Source organism: Cherax quadricarinatus, chromosome 67, assembly GCF_038502225.1.
Source record: "Cherax quadricarinatus isolate ZL_2023a chromosome 67, ASM3850222v1, whole genome shotgun sequence".
Taxonomy (NCBI): Eukaryota; Metazoa; Arthropoda; class Malacostraca; order Decapoda; family Parastacidae; genus Cherax; species Cherax quadricarinatus.
The window spans coordinates 21939132-21958328 of record NC_091358.1 but is presented as its reverse complement, the minus strand read 5'-3'; the positions used below and the strand labels follow the sequence as shown (position 1 = coordinate 21958328).

The 19197-nt window shown below is 42.4% G+C and overlaps 1 protein-coding gene across 1 annotated transcript in view; it reads left to right on the top strand.

Annotated features, from left to right (window-relative positions):
• The window catches only part of LOC138854701 (uncharacterized), a 129101-nt gene extending 111479 nt beyond the window's left edge, over positions 1-17622 (top strand). Inside the window, exon 4 of the mRNA XM_070099444.1 lies at positions 16536-17622. Within this exon, the coding sequence (XP_069955545.1) occupies positions 16536-16720 (185 nt within the window). The 3' untranslated portion in view covers positions 16721-17622. The remainder of the gene's footprint in view (positions 1-16535) is intronic.
• The last annotated feature ends 1575 nt before the right edge of the window (positions 17623-19197 follow it).

Here is a 19197-nt window from a genome sequence, read left to right as displayed (position 1 = left end):
GTATGTCCAAATGAGGAAAATCTGTGGACTAAAATCACAAGGGTATTAAAAGAGGATAACATCAAAGCTGCTTTCATAGAAAACCTGGAAGCTTTCTACAACAGATGGGAACATAAAAAGTCTGGGCTGAATGGTACTTCCCTTGATACTGGCCATGTAGCCAGAAACTGTAAGGCTGGAGGTGATGTCCTGGTAGTCAGTAAATGTGGGGCTGATAGTGCTGTCCTGGGAGACAGTAATGGTGAAGCTGGAGGTGCTGTCCTGGGAGACAGTAATGGTGAGGATGGAGGTGCTGTCCTGGGAGACAGTAATGGTGAGGACGGAGGTGCTGTCCTGGGAGACAGTAAGGGTTAGGATGGAGGTGCTGTCCTGGGAGACAGTAATGGTGAGGATGGAGGTGCTGTCCTGGGAGACAGTAATGGTGAGGATGGAGGTGCTGTCCTGGGAGACAGTAAGGGTTAGGATGGAGGTGCTGTCCTGGGAGACAGTAATGGTGAGGATGGAGGTGCTGTCCTGGGAGACAGTAATGGTGAGGATGGAGGTGCTGTCCTGGGAGACAGTAAGGGTTAGGATGGAGGTGCTGTCCTGGGAGACAGTAATGGTGAGGACGGAGGTGCTGTCCTGGGAGACAGTAATGGTGAGGATGGAGATGCTGTCCTGGGAGACAGTAATGGTGAGGATGGAGGTGCTGTCCTGGGAGACAGTAAGGGTTAGGATGGAGGTGCTGTCCTGGGAGACAGTAATGGTGAGGATGGAGGTGCTGTCCTGGGAGACAGTAATGGTGAGGACGGAGGTGCTGTCCTGGGAGACAGTAATGGTGAGGATGGAGGTGCTGTCCTGGGAGACAGTAATGGTGAGGACGGAGGTGCTGTCCTGGGAGACAGTAATGGTGAGGATGGAGATGCTGTCCTGGGAGACAGTAATGGTGAGGACGGAGGTGCTGTCCTGGGAGACAGTAATGGTGAGGATGGAGGTGCTGTCCTGGGAGACAGTAATGGTGAGGATGGAGGTGCTGTCCTGGGAGACAGTAATGGTGAGGACGGAGGTGCTGTCCTGGGAGACAGTAATGGTGAGGATGGAGATGCTGTCCTGGGAGACAGTAATGGTGAGGATGGAGGTGCTGTCCTGGGAGACAGTAATGGTGAGGACGGAGGTGCTGTCCTGGGAGACAGTAATGGTGAGGATGGAGGTGCTGTCCTGGGAGACAGTAATGGTGAGGATGGAGGTGCTGTCCTGGGAGACAGTAATGGTGAGGACGGAGGTGCTGTCCTGGGAGACAGTAATGGTGAGGATGGAGGTGCTGTCCTGGGAGACAGTAATGGTGAGGACGGAGGTGCTGTCCTGGGAGACAGTAATGGTGAGGATGGAGGTGCTGTCCTGGGAGACAGTAATGGTGAGGACGGAGGTGCTGTCCTGGGAGACAGTAATGGTGAGGATGGAGGTGCTGTCCTGGGAGACAGTAATGGTGAGGATGGAGGTGCTGTCCTGGGAGACAGTAATGGTGAGGACGGAGGTGCTGTCCTGGGAGACAGTAATGGTGAGGACGGAGGTGCTGTCCTGGGAGACAGTAATGGTGAGGATGGAGGTGCTGTCCTGGGAGACAGTAATGGTGAGGATGGAGGTGCTGTCCTGGGAGACAGTAATGGTGAGGATGGAGGTGCTGTTCTGGTAGTCAGTAAATGTACGCAGGAGGGAATGCATATAAATGACCTCGAGGGAGACAGGAGCTGTAGTGGGGAAACAAGTGTAGTCAAGGACAAGATAAAACCAATATTACAAACTAGTAATACCACAGGAGATAACACACAAGGGGACTCCACTAGTATTAGTGAGGATACATTACCAAAACCAACTGGTGAGAGCCCCATTGTTAGTGCTAGTGAGGATAAGAAAGAAACAGGTAAACATGCACCAACAGGCAATACAGTCACAGAAACTCAAGGCAAACGGAAACCAAGCCTGTGCACATACTATGCAATTGGTATTTGCAGGCATGGGAAATCTGGAAAAACAGATGCGAAGTGCAACTTTGACCACTCTAGAAAATGCCGTGCCCATATGACAACAGGAAAATGCAAACTCCCTTTCTGTTAGCTTTTTCACCCTGAAATGTGTCCCTCTTCAGTACAGGAAAGACTGTGTTATAACTTAAATTGCCAGGCACACCATCTGAAGGGTACAAAAAGATACAAAACATCCAGACCATGGGAAAACCTGGGTAGCCACAGCCACTCAAGAGGGAGAGGTTTTTTTAGTGCCAGGAAGGAAAAAAAAACTGGCAGGAAATGGCAGAAATCGTACACCAAATCCAGTCATTCCTGGAGTGGAACCACAGTCGATGGCCTCCACTCCAAACCAACAGATACAGATACTAGTGCCGGAAAAAAAATCCCCCCCCAGTACCAACAATACCACCAGTCCGATAACATTCTTCTTTGCAAATATACAGGGTCTAAAGCCAGCAACAAACAACAAAATACCTTTCATCCGTGGACTGCTTGCAGAGGCAAAGGCAATGTTCGCGGCTTTCACTGAGACCCACATAAAGGATCACTTGGACAACGAAATATGGATCCCAGGTTACAACCTATACAGATGTGACAGAGTGAACAGGCAAAAGGGGGGGGTTGGCCTGTACATTGCAGAGTCACTTGTTTGCACAGAACTGCTTAATGCCTCAAATGACGTAGTGGAAGTTTTAGCAGTAAAGGTCGAGAACCAAAACCTAGTCATTGTGGTAGTCTACAAGCCTCCGGATGCAACTTCCCAGCAATTCCAGGAACAGCTGTTAAAAATTGACCACTGTCTGGAAAATCTTCCAGCTCCTGCACCCAACATCTTGCTCCTGGGGGATTTCAACTTAAGGCACCTAAAATGGAGGAATATAGCAAATAATATTGTTGCAGAAATAACACCAGGAGGCAGCTCTGATGAAAACTCACACTCACACGAGCTTTTAAATCTCTGCACAAAATTCAATTTAAACCAGCAAATAATAGAGCCTACTAGACTGGAGAATACACTAGACCTCATATTCACTAACAATGATGATCTGATAAGAAATGTCACCATATCAAAAACAAAATACTCAGATCACAACATAATTGAGGTTCAGACATGTATGCGTGGAGCCCCAGACCGACAAAATGAGACTAGTCACGAGGGAGCATTCACCAAATTCAACTTCAATAACAAAAACATAAAGTGGGACCAAGTAAACCAAGTCCTAACCGATATAAGCTGGGAAGATATACTAAGCAACACAGACCCAAACTTATGCCTAGAACAGATTAACTCGGTGGCACTCGATGTATGCACAAGGCTTATTCCTCTAAGAAAAAGGAGGAGTAGATGTAAAATAGAAAGAGACAGGCGCTCCCTTTACAGGCGACGGAAAAGAATAACAGAGCGGCTAAAAGAGGTCAATATATCTGAAATGCGCAGGGAGACACTGGTCAGAGAAATAGCAAGCATCGAACATAAGCTAAAAGAATCCTTTAGGAGTCAGGAATCGCGGGAAGAACTAAAAGCCATAAATGAAATCGAAAGAAACCCAAAGTATTTCTTCTCCTATGCCAAATCAAAATCGAGAACAACGTCCAGTATTGGGCCCCTACTTAAACAAGATGGGTCCTACACAGATGACAGCAAGGAAATGAGTGAGCTACTCAAGTCCCAATATGACTCAGTTTTTAGCAAGCCGCTAACCAGACTGAGAGTCGAAGATCAAAATGAATTTTTTATGAGAGAGCCACAAAATTTGATTAACACAAGCCTATCCGATGTTATCCTGACGCCAAATGACTTCGAACAGGCGATAAATGACATGCCCATGCACTCTGCCCCAGGGCCAGACTCATGGAACTCTGTGTTCATCAAGAACTGCAAGAAGCCCCTATCACGAGCCTTTTCCATCCTATGGAGAGGGAGCATGGACACGGGGGTCGTCCCACAGTTACTAAAAACAACAGACATAGCCCCACTCCACAAAGGGGGCAGTAAAGCAACAGCAAAGAACTACAGACCAATAGCACTAACATCCCATATCATAAAAATCTTTGAAAGGGTCCTAAGAAGCAAGATCACCACGGATCTAGAAACCCATCAGTTACACAACCCAGGGCAACATGGGTTTAGAACAGGTCGCTCCTGTCTGTCTCAACTATTGGACCACTACGACAAGGTCCTAAATGCACTAGAAGACAAAAAGAATGCAGATGTAATATATACAGACTTTGCAAAAGCCTTCGACAAGTGTGACCATGGCGTAATAGCGCACAAAATGCGTGCTAAAGGAATAACAGGAAAAGTCGGTCGATGGATCTATAATTTCCTCACTAACAGAACACAGAGAGTAGTCGTCAACAGAGTAAAGTCCGAGGCAGCTACGGTGAAAAGCTCTGTTCCACAAGGCACAGTACTCGCTCCCATCTTGTTCCTCATCCTTATATCCGACATAGACAAGGATGTCAGCCACAGCACCGTGTCTTCCTTTGCAGATGACACCCGAATCTGCATGACAGTGTCTTCCATTGCAGACACTGCAAAGCTCCAGGCAGACATCAACCAAATCTTTCAGTGGGCTGCAGAAAACAATATGAAGTTCAACGATGAGAAATTTCAATTACTCAGATATGGTAAACATGAGGAAATTAAATCGTCATCAGAGTACAAAACAAATTCGGGCCACAAAATAGAGCGAAACACCAACGTCAAAGACCTGGGAGTGATCATGTCGGAGGATCTCACCTTCAAGGACCATAACATTGTATCAATCGCATCTGCTAGAAAAATGACAGGATGGATAATGAGAACCTTCAAAACTAGGGAGGCCAAGCCCATGATGACACTCTTCAGGTCACTTGTTCTATCTAGGCTGGAATATTGCTGCACACTAACAGCACCTTTCAAGGCAGGTGAAATTGCCGACCTAGAAAATGTACAGAGAACTTTCACGGCGCGCATAACGGAGATAAAACACCTCAATTATTGGGAGCGCTTGAGGTTCCTAAACCTGTATTCCCTGGAACGCAGGAGGGAGAGATACATGATTATATACACCTGGAAAATCCTAGAGGGACTAGTACCGAACTTGCACACGAAAATCACTCATTACGAAAGCAAAAGACTTGGCAGACGATGCACCATCCCCCCAATGAAAAGCAGGGGTGTCACTAGCACGTTAAGAGACCATACAATAAGTGTCAGGGGCCCGAGACTGTTCAACTGCCTCCCAGCACACATAAGGGGGATTACCAACAGACCCCTGGCAGTCTTCAAGCTGGCACTGGACAAGCACCTAAAGTCAGTTCCGGATCAGCCGGGCTGTAGCTCGTATGTTGGTTTGCGTGCAGCCAGCAGCAACAGCCTGGTTGATCAGGCTCTGATCCACCAGGAGGCCTGGTCTCAGACCGGGCCGCGGGGGCGTTGACCCCCGGAACTCTCTCCAGGTAAACTCCAGGTCGTCTACAAGCCTCCGGATGCAAAGTCCCAGCAATTCCAGGAACAGCTGTTAAAAATTGACCACTGTCTGGAAAATCTGCCAGCTCCTGCCCCAACATCTTGCTCCTGGGGGATTTCAACTTAAGGCGCCTAAAATGGAGGAATATAGCAAATAATGTTGTTGCAGTGATAACACCAGGAGGCAGCTATGACGTGAACTCACACACACATGAATTTTTAAATCTCTGCACAAAATTCAACTTAAACCAGCAAATAATAGAGCCTACTAGACTGGAGAATACACTAGACCTCATCTTCACTAACAATGATGATCTGATACGAAATGTCACCATATCAAAAACAATATACTCGGATCACAACATAATTGAGGTTCAGACATGTATGCGCGGAGCCCCAGACCGACCTAATGAGATTAGTCACGAGGGAGCCTTCACCAAATTCAACTTCAATAACAAGAACATAAAGTGGGACCAAGTAAACCAAGTCCTAACCGATATAAGCTGGGAAGATAGACTAAGCAACACAGACCCCAACTTATGCCTAGAACAGATTAACCCGGTGGCACTCGATGTATGCTCAAGGCTTATTCCTTTAAGAAAAAGGAGGAGTAGATGTAAAATAGAAAGAAACATGCGCTCCCTTTACAGGCGACGGAAAAGAATAACAGTGCGGCTAAAAGAGGTCAATGTATCTGAAATGTGTAGGGAGACACTGGTCAGAGAACTAGCAAACATCGAACTTAATGTAAAGGAATCTTATAGGAGTCAGAAATCGCAGGAAGAACTAAAAGCCATAAATGAAATCGAAAGAAACCCAAAGTATTTCTTTTCCTATGCCAAATCAAAGTTGAGAACAACGTCCAGTATTGGGCCCCTACTTAAACAAGATGGGTCCTACACAGATGACAGCAAGGAAATGAGTGAGCTACTCAAGTCCCAATATGACTCAGTTTTTAACAAGCCGCTAACCAGACTGAGAGTCGAAGATCAAAATGAATTTTTTTATGAGAGAGCCACAGAATTTGGTAAACACAAGCCTATCTGATGCTATCCTGACACCAAGATTTTAGATTTTGCCACCGAAGTGGCTAGTTTATTGTGCACCCCATATCCATCCTGTGGACGGTAGCGCGAGAGCATATGGATACACAAAAGGCCTAGGAACTAGGCCCCAAAGGGTTAACAGGAATACATATGGATTTATATCTACATATCTATAGTTCACTTATCTGTTACAAGCAAATTTAGGAAATTTGCTTAGTATATCTGGTATCTTATTTTCATTAATAAGATATCTTGACATGTCACATAGGTTATTATACTGTCTGTCTCTGTATTCCTCAATAAGTGGACAATTTAGCACATAGTGTTCAAGAGAGTGACCATATGCCTGATCACATAATTTACATTTAGTTTGATCATCATCTGTGTGTCTCCCAAACTGCCAGAAGTACTTGTAACCAAGCCTAAGCCTGGCCACTACAACATCAGTCAGTCTGTTCACATTGCAAGTTGCTCCATAAACATACTTATCTACGTTCATGTTATCATAGTGGGTTATAGATCTACTCAGGCTTCTAACTGCATTCCTATAACAATCATTTTCATTATTTACTTCTCTCCTAATATTATTCCTAATGCTAGACACAGTTATACCAAAGTTATATTCTACATTCTCCTTCTGGATACTCTTCTTGGCTAACATATCAACTTTATCATGAAGGAGTAATCCAATGTGTGATGGGATCCATAGCAATTGTACATTAATTCCTTTGTCCCTAATTTTTGAGTATCTATACCTGGCTTCCCCAATGAGCATGTTGTTGGAGTCATTATATGAGTCAAGAGCCTTCAGTGATGACATAGAATCAGTAATGATGATAGAGTCAAGCTCAGTGTCATAGGTTAGCTTTAGCGCCATTAGGATTGCAAACAATTCAGTTTGCAGTGTAGACGCCCAGTTGTGAATTCTTATGCCTAACTCAACAAATTTATTATCGTTCTTAACTAGGGAGGTGGCAACAAGAGCAGATGCAGCCCTGCCAGAAGACTCCTGTTTAGATCCATCAGTGTATATAACTTGTGATAACTTGTTACTACCAGCTAGGTGAGAAATTTCTTCTTGAGCAGTTGCTCTAACAAGAGATTTAAGGAAGGGATTACTAGCAATGAGCTTCTTGGGAGGGACTTGTAGGTATGTGATATTAAATGAACACATCTTCCATGGAGGGGTGAAATGCTCTTGTTGCCTACAGTGATACAGTTCATGTAGGTTATAAAACTTAATGCAATTACACGTTTTCACAATCCATTTAGATCTGTGTGTATTTACCTCTAGACACTTGGTAAGATTCACTGTGACAGTGTCTGGTTCGTTTCTCAACATTCTAATACCGAGTACAGTGTTAATTTCAACAATCCTATCACTGATACTAGAAATACCAAGCTCCTTCCTCATGTTAAGAACTTTTGTAGATCTGGGACAGCCAAGAATAATCCTGAGAGCTTCATTTTGCATTAACTCCAAGGGTCGGAGAGAACTTTCTCTAGCTAATATCAACATGGGAGCAGCATAATCAATTAAGGACCTAACATAGGCTATGTACATCATTCTCACGATTCTCACATTTGCACCATAGTTGGGATTGTAGCCAGCAACAGCTTTGAGAGCCTGGAGAAGTTCAGTTCCATAGTCAGGAACTATCTGAAGATTAAGCGACAGTGCGGAGACTTAAATACTGTCGGAAGGAGAGGTGCAGGGTAGTAGTAGTAGTAGTAGTAGTGAGAGGCAACTGAGAGGTCATGTCCCTCTCAGATCCAACCCTTCTCACTTGAAAAGCTTGTCCAAGGTGTTTTCTGTACCAAGATGCCACGTGTTGCAGTGTCTGACAAGATGAACATCAAAATGGTATACAATACCGACAGGTTGTTAGGTAAGACACATATGCAACAGTTAGACAACTTTATTCCGAAACGTTTCGCCTACACAGTAGGCTTCTTCAGTCGAATACAGAAAGTACGCAGGAACAGTAGAGATGTGAAGACGATGTAATCAGTCCATCACCCTTAAAATCGTAGAATTTGAGGTTGTCAGTCCCTCGGCCTGGAGAAGTTCAGTTCCATAGTCAGGAACTATCTGAAGATTAAGCGACAGTGCGGAGACTTAAATACTGTCGGAAGGAGAGGTGCAGGGTAGTAGTAGTAGTAGTAGTAGTAGTAGTAGTAGTAGTGAGAGGCAACTGAGAGGTCATGTCCCTCTCAGATCCAACCCTTCTCACTTGAAAAGCTTGTCCAAGGTGTTTTCTGTACCAAGATGCCACGTGTTGCAGTGTCTGACAAGATGAACATCAAAATGGTATACAATACCGACAGGTTGTTAGGTAAGACACATATGCAACAGTTAGACAACTTTATTCCGAAACGTTTCGCCTACACAGTAGGCAACACGTGGCATCTTGGTACAGAAAACACCTTGGACAAGCTTTTCAAGTGAGAAGGGTTGGATCTGAGAGGGACATGACCTCTCAGTTGCCTCTCACTACTACTACTACTACTACTACTACTACTACTACTACTACCCTGCACCTCTCCTTCCGACAGTATTTAAGTCTCCGCACTGTCGCTTAATCTTCAGATAGTTCCTGACTATGGAACTGAACTTCTCCAGGCCGAGGGACTGACAACCTCAAATTCTACGACTTTAAGGGTGATGGACTGATTACATCGTCTTCACATCTCTACTGTTCCTGCGTACTTTCTGTATTCGACTGAAGAAGCCTACTGTGTAGGCGAAACGTTTCGGAATAAAGTTGTCTAACTGTTGCATATGTGTCTTACCTAACAACCTGTCGGTATTGTATACCATTTTGATGTTCAGCTTTGAGAGCATTTAGCCTAGCTTTACATTTCTTGTTTAGTTGTGGTATAGTGGATTTGTTAAAGGGTACATCTACACCAAGATATCTGTAAGTTTTAACGTAGCTAATGATTTCACCCTGCAAATAGATGGGTGGGGGATGTCGTTTGCTTGTTAATATCTTAGTTTTAGAGGAAGATATTATGAGGCCTAGTCGATTACAAATTGCTTGAACTTCATTAAGAATGGTATTCATCTTCTTATGCCCTGTTGTATGGATCATGATATCATCAGCATAGCTTATAGCTATATGTTTAGGTGAGGCAGGTAGAGCATTTAGGAGAGCATTAATCAGAATATTAAATAGCATGGGACTAAGAACTCCTCCCTGCGGTGTACCTAAAGACATTTCTTTAGAATCACTTCTGAAGCCTTGGTAAAGGACAGAGGATACTCTATTTGACAGGTATCCTATTATCCAGCAGAGTAAGCTACCACCAATATTCATTTTGGCTAGTTCATGTAGTATAACGGTTCTGTTCGCAATATCAAATGCAGATTTTAGATCAAGAAAAGTGGTAAAACTAGTAGAGGTGTGTGCAGTGAGAAAGGTGGAAATACAGTTCTGCACACTTTTACCTTTCATGAACCCATAGAGGTAGGGGGAAAGTTGATCTCTGATTCTGTAGTACAGTCTGTTAAGCATCATTCTTTCAAAAGTTTTACAAAGACAACTAGTTAAGGAGATCGGCCTAAATGTATCAGGCTGTTGGGGCTTAGGGATAGGCACAATGAGACTATTGGTCCAGGAAGTAGGAAGAACGCCCTCAATGTAACTGAGATTATACAGTGCCAATAAGGGTTATCAGGCACGTGCCTTAGAGTTCTGAGAATATCATAGGTTATACCATCCTCTCCAGGAGCAGTTGATCGACCTTTGGTTAATGCATTATCTAATTCATACTCGGTAAAGAGGCAATCACTCTCATCAATATTTTGGCTCATAAAATTAATCAGTTTCAACATTTCTTCAGAAGTACTCTCTAAATTTTTTCTAATATGAGATGGAAGGCTTTCATGCCTGGATGTTTCGGACCAGTCATTTATGAGGTCATTTGCTTTTTCAAGAGGAAAGGGATGAGCAACATTGCCAGTCTTTTTCCTGGTTATTTTATTTATACCTTTCCAAGCCAAACTCAAAGGGGTGGACCTATTTAATCCACTAACAAACTGTTCCCATTCCTGTTGCCTAAGTTCTTCCTTTCTATTCCTTGCATTTGTTAGTGCAGCTTGGAACGTTCTGAGCAGGTCTGAGGTTCTACATTCACGGTATGCTTTACCAATCCTCCTAGCTGCATGTGTTAGATTGCGCAGCTGTGGATCATTATAGTATTTACATTGGTTTTTATTGTTATTTATAGTGGAGGGTTTTTGTTTCCTATTCCTGCCCACTTGATCTGTGAGAACACTCTCAATAGTGGTAATTAAATCATCATTAAATTTTTGTGTGCCAGTGGGCTCGTAATTCTTATACAATTGATCCAAGTGGTTAATAAAGTTGTCTCTGTGTTCTGGTTTGAGAATAAGTTTCCTCCTTCTGTATTTAGCTCCTTGATTGCTGGAGATGTGATCAAGATTGACAGTTGTTAGTCTTGGGAAGTGATCAGATAGAAGATCATCAACTATGACAGAGTCATGCATCGTATATGATGTATTAAATCCAAGACACAGATCTAGTATGCCACCATATATGTGAGTAGGCTCAGTAGTGCCCACAATTCGAACATTATCATGCTCATTTAGCAATCTCACTAGTTTAGTTCCATTGGTGTTTGTTATAGACCCACCAATATTCTTGTGTCTGGCATTAAAATCTCCAAGAATGATGGTAGGTTCACTATTGATGCGATCTGGTAAAGCATCAGGTCGAAGCTGGTTCGCTGGGGCATAGAGATTAAAAATGTTTATGGAAAAATCGCCTGCATATACTTTGACACCATGATACTGCATGTTAACTCGACTCTGCAAGGAAAGGAGTGAATGTGGCAAGCTCTTTCTGACATACATCACACAACAGTTGGTTGACCTTAGGTTATAAGCTGCATATCCAGGCAAGTTTGGTGGAGGTGCTCCATCTTTCAATCTACATTCCTGCAAACAGATGACATCAATATTCTTGGTTGCACTAATATGATGTAAGTCAGGAAACCGCTTCCTAATGGAAGCAATGTTCCATGAAAAGATTTGTAATGTATCCATTGTAGTGAGTTATTACAATCTCTTGCACATAAGATGGTAAAACTATTATGCTTTGACTACAGTGTGCAGATACTTAAGAGCAAATAGCATAGTTTGTACGTCTTTATCTTCAGGACCTTTATTTTTAAGCATTTTTCGGCATTTTGGTAGCCAGTGATAAGGCAATTTTTGAAGGCAAGAGTTATGGGCTTCTTTCTCACAAATTGGTGGAAGCTGGACGGAGATTGCTGCACTTTTGACATCATCACCATGCTCAAGAGCATCATCCTGATTACATATATTTATTAAACTTGTCAGGATCTGTTCAAGATGCTCAATTTTTTTCTGGAAAGTTGTTATAATATGAGGAAGGTCAGGCGAATCCAATGCCTCTCCGGAGGATGGCACTTCTGGGTTAGTGCTTTCTTTAACACCTATCACCTTAACAGGTACCATGGTCCTGACACCAAATGACTTCGAACAGGCGATAAATGACATGCCCATGCACTCTGCCCCAGGGCCAGACTCATGGAACTCTGTGTTCATCAAGAACTTGAAGAAGCCCCTATCACGAGCTTTTACCATCCTATGGAGAGGGAACATGGGCACGGGGGTCATCCCACAGTTACTAAAAACAACAGACATAGCCCCAATCCACACAGGGGGCAGTAAAGCAATAGCAAAGAACTAGAGACCGATAGCACTAACATCCCATATCATAAAAATCTTTGAAAGGGTCCTAAGAAGCAAGATCGCCACCCATCTAGAAACCCATCAATTACACAACCAGGGCAACATGGGTTTAGAACAGGTCGCTCCTGTCTGTCTCAACTATTGGATCACTACGACAAGGTCCTAGATGCACTAGAAGACAAAGAGAATGCAGATGTAATATATACAGACTTTGCAAAAGCCTTCGACAAGTGTGACCATGGCGTAATTGCGCACAAAATGCGTGCTAAAGGAATAACAGGAAAAGTTGGTAGATAGATCTATAATTTCCTCACAAACAGAACACAAAGAGTAGTCGTCAACAGAGTAAAGTCCGAGGCGGCTATGGCGAAAAGCTCTGTTCCACAAGGCACAGTACTCGTTCCCATCTTGTTTCTCATCCTCATATCTGACATAGACAAGGATGTCAGCCACAGCACAGTGTCTTCCTTTGCAGATGACACCTGAATCTGCATGACGGTGTCTTCCATTGCAGACACTGCAAGGCTCCAGGCAGACATCAACCAAATCCTTCGATGGGCTGCAGAAAACAATATGAAGTTCAATGATATGGAAAACATGAGGAAATTAAAACTTCATCAGAGTACAAAACAAATTCCGGCCACAAAATAGAGCGAAACACCAACGTCAAAGACCTGGGAGTGATCATGTCGGAGGATCTCACCTTCAAGGACCATAACATTGTATCAATCGCATCTGCTAGAAAAATGACAGGATGGATAATGAGAACCTTCAAAACTAGGGAGGCCAAGCCCATGATGACACTCTTCAGGTCACTTGTTCTATCTAGGCTGGAATATTGCTGCACACTAACAGCACCTTTCAAGGCAGGTGAAATTGCCGACCTAGAAAATGTACAGAGAACCTTCACGGCGCGCATAACGGAGATAAAACACCTCAATTACTGGGAGCGCTTGAGGTTTCTAAACCTGTATTCCCTGGAACGCAGGAGGGAGAGATACATGATTATATACACCTGGAAAATCCTAGAGGGACTAGTACCGAACTTGCACACGAAAATCACTCACTACGAAAGCAAAAGACTTGGCAGACGATGCACCATCCCCCCAATGAAAAGCAGGGGTGTCACTAGCACGTTAAGAGACCATACAATAAGTGTCAGGGGCCCGAGACTGTTCAACTGCCTCCCAGCACACATAAGGGGGATTACTAACAGACCCCTGGCAGTCTTCAAGCTGGCACTGGACAAGCACCTAAAGTCGGTACCTGACCAGTCGGGCTGTGGCTCGTACATTGGAATGTGTGCAGCCAGCAGTAACAGCCTGGTTGATCAGGCTCTGATCCACCAGGAGGCCTGGTCACAGACCGGGCCACAGGGGCATTGACCCCCGGAACTCTCTGCAGGTAAACTCCAGGTTCCATGGTACTTGTGCAGACATACAGCAGTCCAACACTAACGATATTAAAACAGGAAAATTATTTTTGGGTCGGCCCGAGCGACAAACAACTGTGGGAGAAAATTACATTTTATTTTAAAAGACAAAATCACCAACAAAAAGGTATCCTGTTTTAGAAAGTAACAGTCTTGTATGACAATTTGCAAAGTAAAGAGAGTGTCTTGGATGGATCTGTCACCCCCCTGGTGCTGTTGCTGTCTTGGAGGACAGTACCTGTAACGATCCAGAAATGAAAGTGCACCAGATGGAGATAGTGTCCCTGGTGATGGTACTGATGTTAGTACTGGTGTTGTAGACAGTGGGGGGTCAGATAAAAATACACCAGGTGGGAACCCAACCACAATAAATCCTGGCAAATTCTATGCCTTGGGTATCTGTAGGCATTGATATCTGGAAAAACAGGTGGGATGTGCAATTTTCTGACTATCCCAAAAAATGCTGCACCCACATGACCAAAGGAGAATGTAACTCTTCTTCTTGCAAACTATTTCACCCTCAATTGTATTATTCTTCAGCCCTTGAAAGACAATGTTACAACACATACTGTCAGGCAGACTGTTTAAAGGGAACCAGAAGGTACAGATCACACAGACTTTGGGGAATAAACCAGAGAGTTGCAACCACTCCAAACACAGATTTTTTAGTACCAGGAAGAACAAAATGCTGGCAAGAAGTGACAGAAATACTACACCACCTGGGAACACTACTGGAGTGGAGGCACAGTTAGTGACCTCCACTCCAGAACAACAGATATTAATGTCATATGAAACCCCGAATACCATCAGTACGACAACATTTTTATTTGTAAACATACAGGGTCTATATCCATCACCAGACAACAAAATACATTTCATCAGTGACTGTTCAGTCAAATGCAATGTTTGCTGCTTTCACAGAGACCCACACAGAAGATAACTTTGACAACAAAATATGGATCAAATGCGATAGAAAGAACAGGCAATAAAGGGATATTGACCTGCATGTCACTGACTCGCTCATTTACTCGGAGTTACTAAACACCTCAAATGATGTAGTTGAAGTTTTGGCAGTGAAGATTAAAAACGATAACCTTGGCATTGTGGTTGTATACAAGCCTCCAGATACAACTTTCCAACAATTCCAGGAACTGCTTTTAAAAATTAACTACTGTTTGGAAAATCTCCAAACTCCTTCCCTAAATACCTTGTTGCTGGTATTCAAGACACCTAAAATGGAGGAATGTAGCAAATAATATTTTAGCAGAGATCAGCCCAGGAGGCAGCAGCAGCTCAGATGAAAAGTCACACACACATGAGTTATTAAGACAGCAAATAGTGGAACCAACATGCCTGGGAAATACACTTGACCTCATCTTCACTAATAGTGATGATCTGGTATGAAATATAACAGTATCAAAGACAATACACTCAGACCACAACAGAAGTACAGACATGTATATGCAGGGCTCCTGACCAGCATAAGGTGATCAGTTATGAGGATGTCGTCACAAAATTCAACTTCACTAACAAAAACATACAGTGGGATCAAATTAATCGTATTCTAAATGAAACAAGTTGGGAAGATATCCTAAATGACACGGATGCGAAGCTTTACCTACAAAAAATAACTGTGGCACATGAGGTCTGCTCAAGGCACATTTCGTAAAAAAAAAGAAATGTAAACTAGAAAGAGAGAGATGCTCCCTCTACAGGTGAAAGTGAAGAATCACAGAGCTGCTGAAAGGAGCAAGTATATCTGAAACATTGAAGAAGGTACTGGCCAGAGAAACAGAAAATATCGAAATTAAGCTTAAAAAATCTTACAGGAGACAAAACACACACACACACACAAAAAAAAAAACACTTAAAGCAATAAAAGAAATTAAAAAAATATATATTTTTTTATGCCAAATCTAGAACCAAAACCACATCCAGTATTGGACTCCTTAAACGAAACAGAATTTACACAGATGACAACAAAGAAATGATGGAGATAATGAAGTCCAAGTATAACTTAGCATTTACTGTTCCGTTAATCAGACTAAGTGTCGACAATCTAAATGAATCTTTTATAACAGAGACTCGAAATTTGATCAGTTCAAGAATTTCTGATATAAATCTAACACCACATTACTTTAAAAAAATTTAATGATATGCCCATGCGCTCTGCCCTAGGCCCTGGAATATTGCTGTACGCTAACACAGCATTTCAAGGTGGGCGAAACTACAGACCTGGAGAATGTGCAGAGAACTTTCACTGCACGTGTAAGTACCATAAAGCACCTAAATTACTGGGAATGTTGAAGGTGAGAAAGATATATGATAATATACACTTGGAAAATCCTAGAGAGACTAGTGTCAAATCTACACACGAAAATCACTCCTTATGAAATTAAAAGACTTGGCAGGAGATGCAACATTCCCCCAGTGAAAATCAGGGGCGCCACGAGTACACTAAGAGACAACACATTAAGTGTCAGGGGCGCAAGACTGTTAAACTGCCTCCCAACATACATATGGGAGATTACCAGTAGACTCCTGGCTGTCTTCAAGAAGGCACTGGACAGGCACCTAAAGTCAGTACCTGACCAGCCGGGCTGTGGTTCGTACGTTGGTTTACGTGCATCCAGCAGTAACAGCCTAGTTGATCAGGTCCTGATCCACCACGAGGCCTGGTCAGGAACCGGGCCACGGGGGCGTTGACCCCCAAAACACCCTCCAGGTATATCGCCCACACAATGGATATGCGGCCCACAGATGTTAAACTAACTAATTCAAACAAATACTTAGATTTTATAACGTGTCTGTTTCTGATTTAAAGAAATTCTTATATATTGTAACGTGTTTACAGGTGGGAACGAGGAACGTAGTTGTCTGGATGATACAGTGGAAGCTAAATGTATCTCAGAGATGAAGGGAAGAGAGCGTTACAAGACTTGTTTCTGTAACACTGAACGTTGTAACACAGCCTCAGACATCCTTACTGACGTCCTGCTGACCTTGCTGACACTCTCAGCCACTCAGGTGATGAGGTAGACTTCTGATTATCACAGGTTCTCCTTGATTAGGAGCATTCTGGAAGTGGGTTAGACTGTTTACCATCCCGGACGGTGTCTATCTCACTTTGATGGTAAGATAGACATTGTGTCTACCTTCCCGGATGATGTCTATCTCACTCTGATGGTAGACACTGTGTCTACCTTCTTGGATGGTGTCTATCTCACTTTGATGGTAAGATAGACATTGTGTCTACCTTCCCGGATATTCTTTATCACTCTGATGGTAAGGTAGACCCTGTGTCTACCATCCCGGATGGTGTCTATCTCTGATGGTAGACACTGTCTACCATGCCACGTCAGTTGATCACACAATACCCACAGATCTTTGTACAATACTCTCAAATAATTCTCACCATTTGTATAACTCATCCGTGTTATACAGGATTATGTGTATAAATCATACAATACTGTGTATACTCCATACAATATTGTGTATATATAATACATTATTGTATTCTGTAGGATATTGTGTAAAAATCACAATATTGTATGTAAATCATACAATATTGCATATAAATCATACAATATTATGTATAAATAATGCAATATTGTGAATAAATCATACAATACATTCTTCAGGATACAGTGAATAAATCATACAACTAATAGGCCTAAATACAAAGGATAATACAACAGGTCTAAATACGAAGGACAATACAATAGGCCTAAATACGAAGGATAATACAATAGGCTTAAAATAGAAGGGATAATACGATAGGCCTAAAATAAAACGGATAATACAATAGGCCTAAAATACAACTCTTAAATTAATAAAATAATTTTTTCTGTCATAAATTATACATAAAATTATAGAATTATAGATTCAATTAGACATAAGAGTCTTAACGTGTATAGTTGAATGTGTATAGTTGAAGTGTATACTTGAATGTGTATAGTTGAATGTGCATAGTTGAATGTGTATACTTGAATGTGTATAGTTGAATGTGTATAGTTGAATGTGTATAGTTGAAGTGTATACTTGAATGTATATAGTTGAATGTGTATACTTGAATGTGTATAGTTGAATGTGTATACTTGAATGTGTATAGTTGAATGTGTATAGCTGAAGTGTATACTTGAATGTGTATACTTGAATGTGTATAGTTGAATGTGTATACTTGAATGTGTATAGTTGAAGTGTATACTTGAATGTGTATAGTTGAATGTGTATACTTGAATATGTATAGTTGAATGTGTATACTTGAATGTGTATAGTTGAATGTGTATAGTTGAATGTGTATACTTGAATGTGTATAGTTGAATGTGTATAGTTGAATGTGTATAGTTGAATGTGTATAGTTGAATGTGTATACTTGAATGTGTATAGTTGAATGTGTATAGTTGAATGTGTATACTTGAATGTGTATAGTTGAATATGTATACTTGAATGTGTATACTTGAATGTGTATACTTGAATGTGTATAGTTGAATGTGTATAGTTGAATGTGTATAGTTGAATGTGTATAGTTGGTGTATGATGGGTAGAAAAGTGTATTTGTGCATCATAGGATAGATCAGTGTATGATGGTGGTAGACCAGTGTATGTTGTGTATGATGGTGGTAGACCAGTGTATGATGGTGGTAGACCAGTGTATGTTGTGTATGATGGTGGTAGACCAGTGTATGATGGTGGTAGACCAGTGTATGTTGTGTATGATGGTGGTAGACCAGTGTATGATGGTGGTAGACCAGTGTATGTTGTGTATGATGGTGGTAGACCAGTGTATGATGGTGGTAGACCAGTGTATGTTGTGTATGATGGTGGTAGACCAGTGTATGTTGTGTATGATGGTGGTAGACCAGTGTATGTTGTGTATGATGGTGGTAGACCAGTGTATGATGGTGGTAGACCAGTGTATGTTGTGTATGATGGTGGTAGACCAGTGTATGTTGTGTATGATGGTGGTAGACCAGTGTATGTTGTGTATGATGGTGGTAGACCAGTGCATGTTGTGTATGATGGTGGTAGACCAGTGTATGTTGTGTATGATGGTGGTAGACCAGTGTATGATTGTGTATGATGGTGGTAGACCAGTGCATGTTGTGTATGATGGTGGTAGACCAGTGTATGTTGTGTATGATGGTGGTAGACCAGTGTATGATGGTGGTAGACCAGTGTATGTTGTGTATGATGGTGGTAGACCAGTGTATGATGGTGGTAGACCAGTGTATGATGGTGGTAGACCAGTGTATGATGGTGGTAGACCAGTGTATGTTGTGTATGATGGTGGTAGACCAGTGTATGTTGTGTATGATGGTGGTAGACCAGTGTATGTTGTGTATGATGGTGGTAGACCAGTGTATGTTGTGTATGATGGTGGTAGACCAGTGTATGATGGTGGTAGACCAGTGTATGTTGTGTATGATGGTGGTAGACCAGCGTATGTTGTGTATGATGGTGGTAGACCAGCGTATGATGGTGGTAGACCAGTGTATGATGGTGGTAGACCAGTG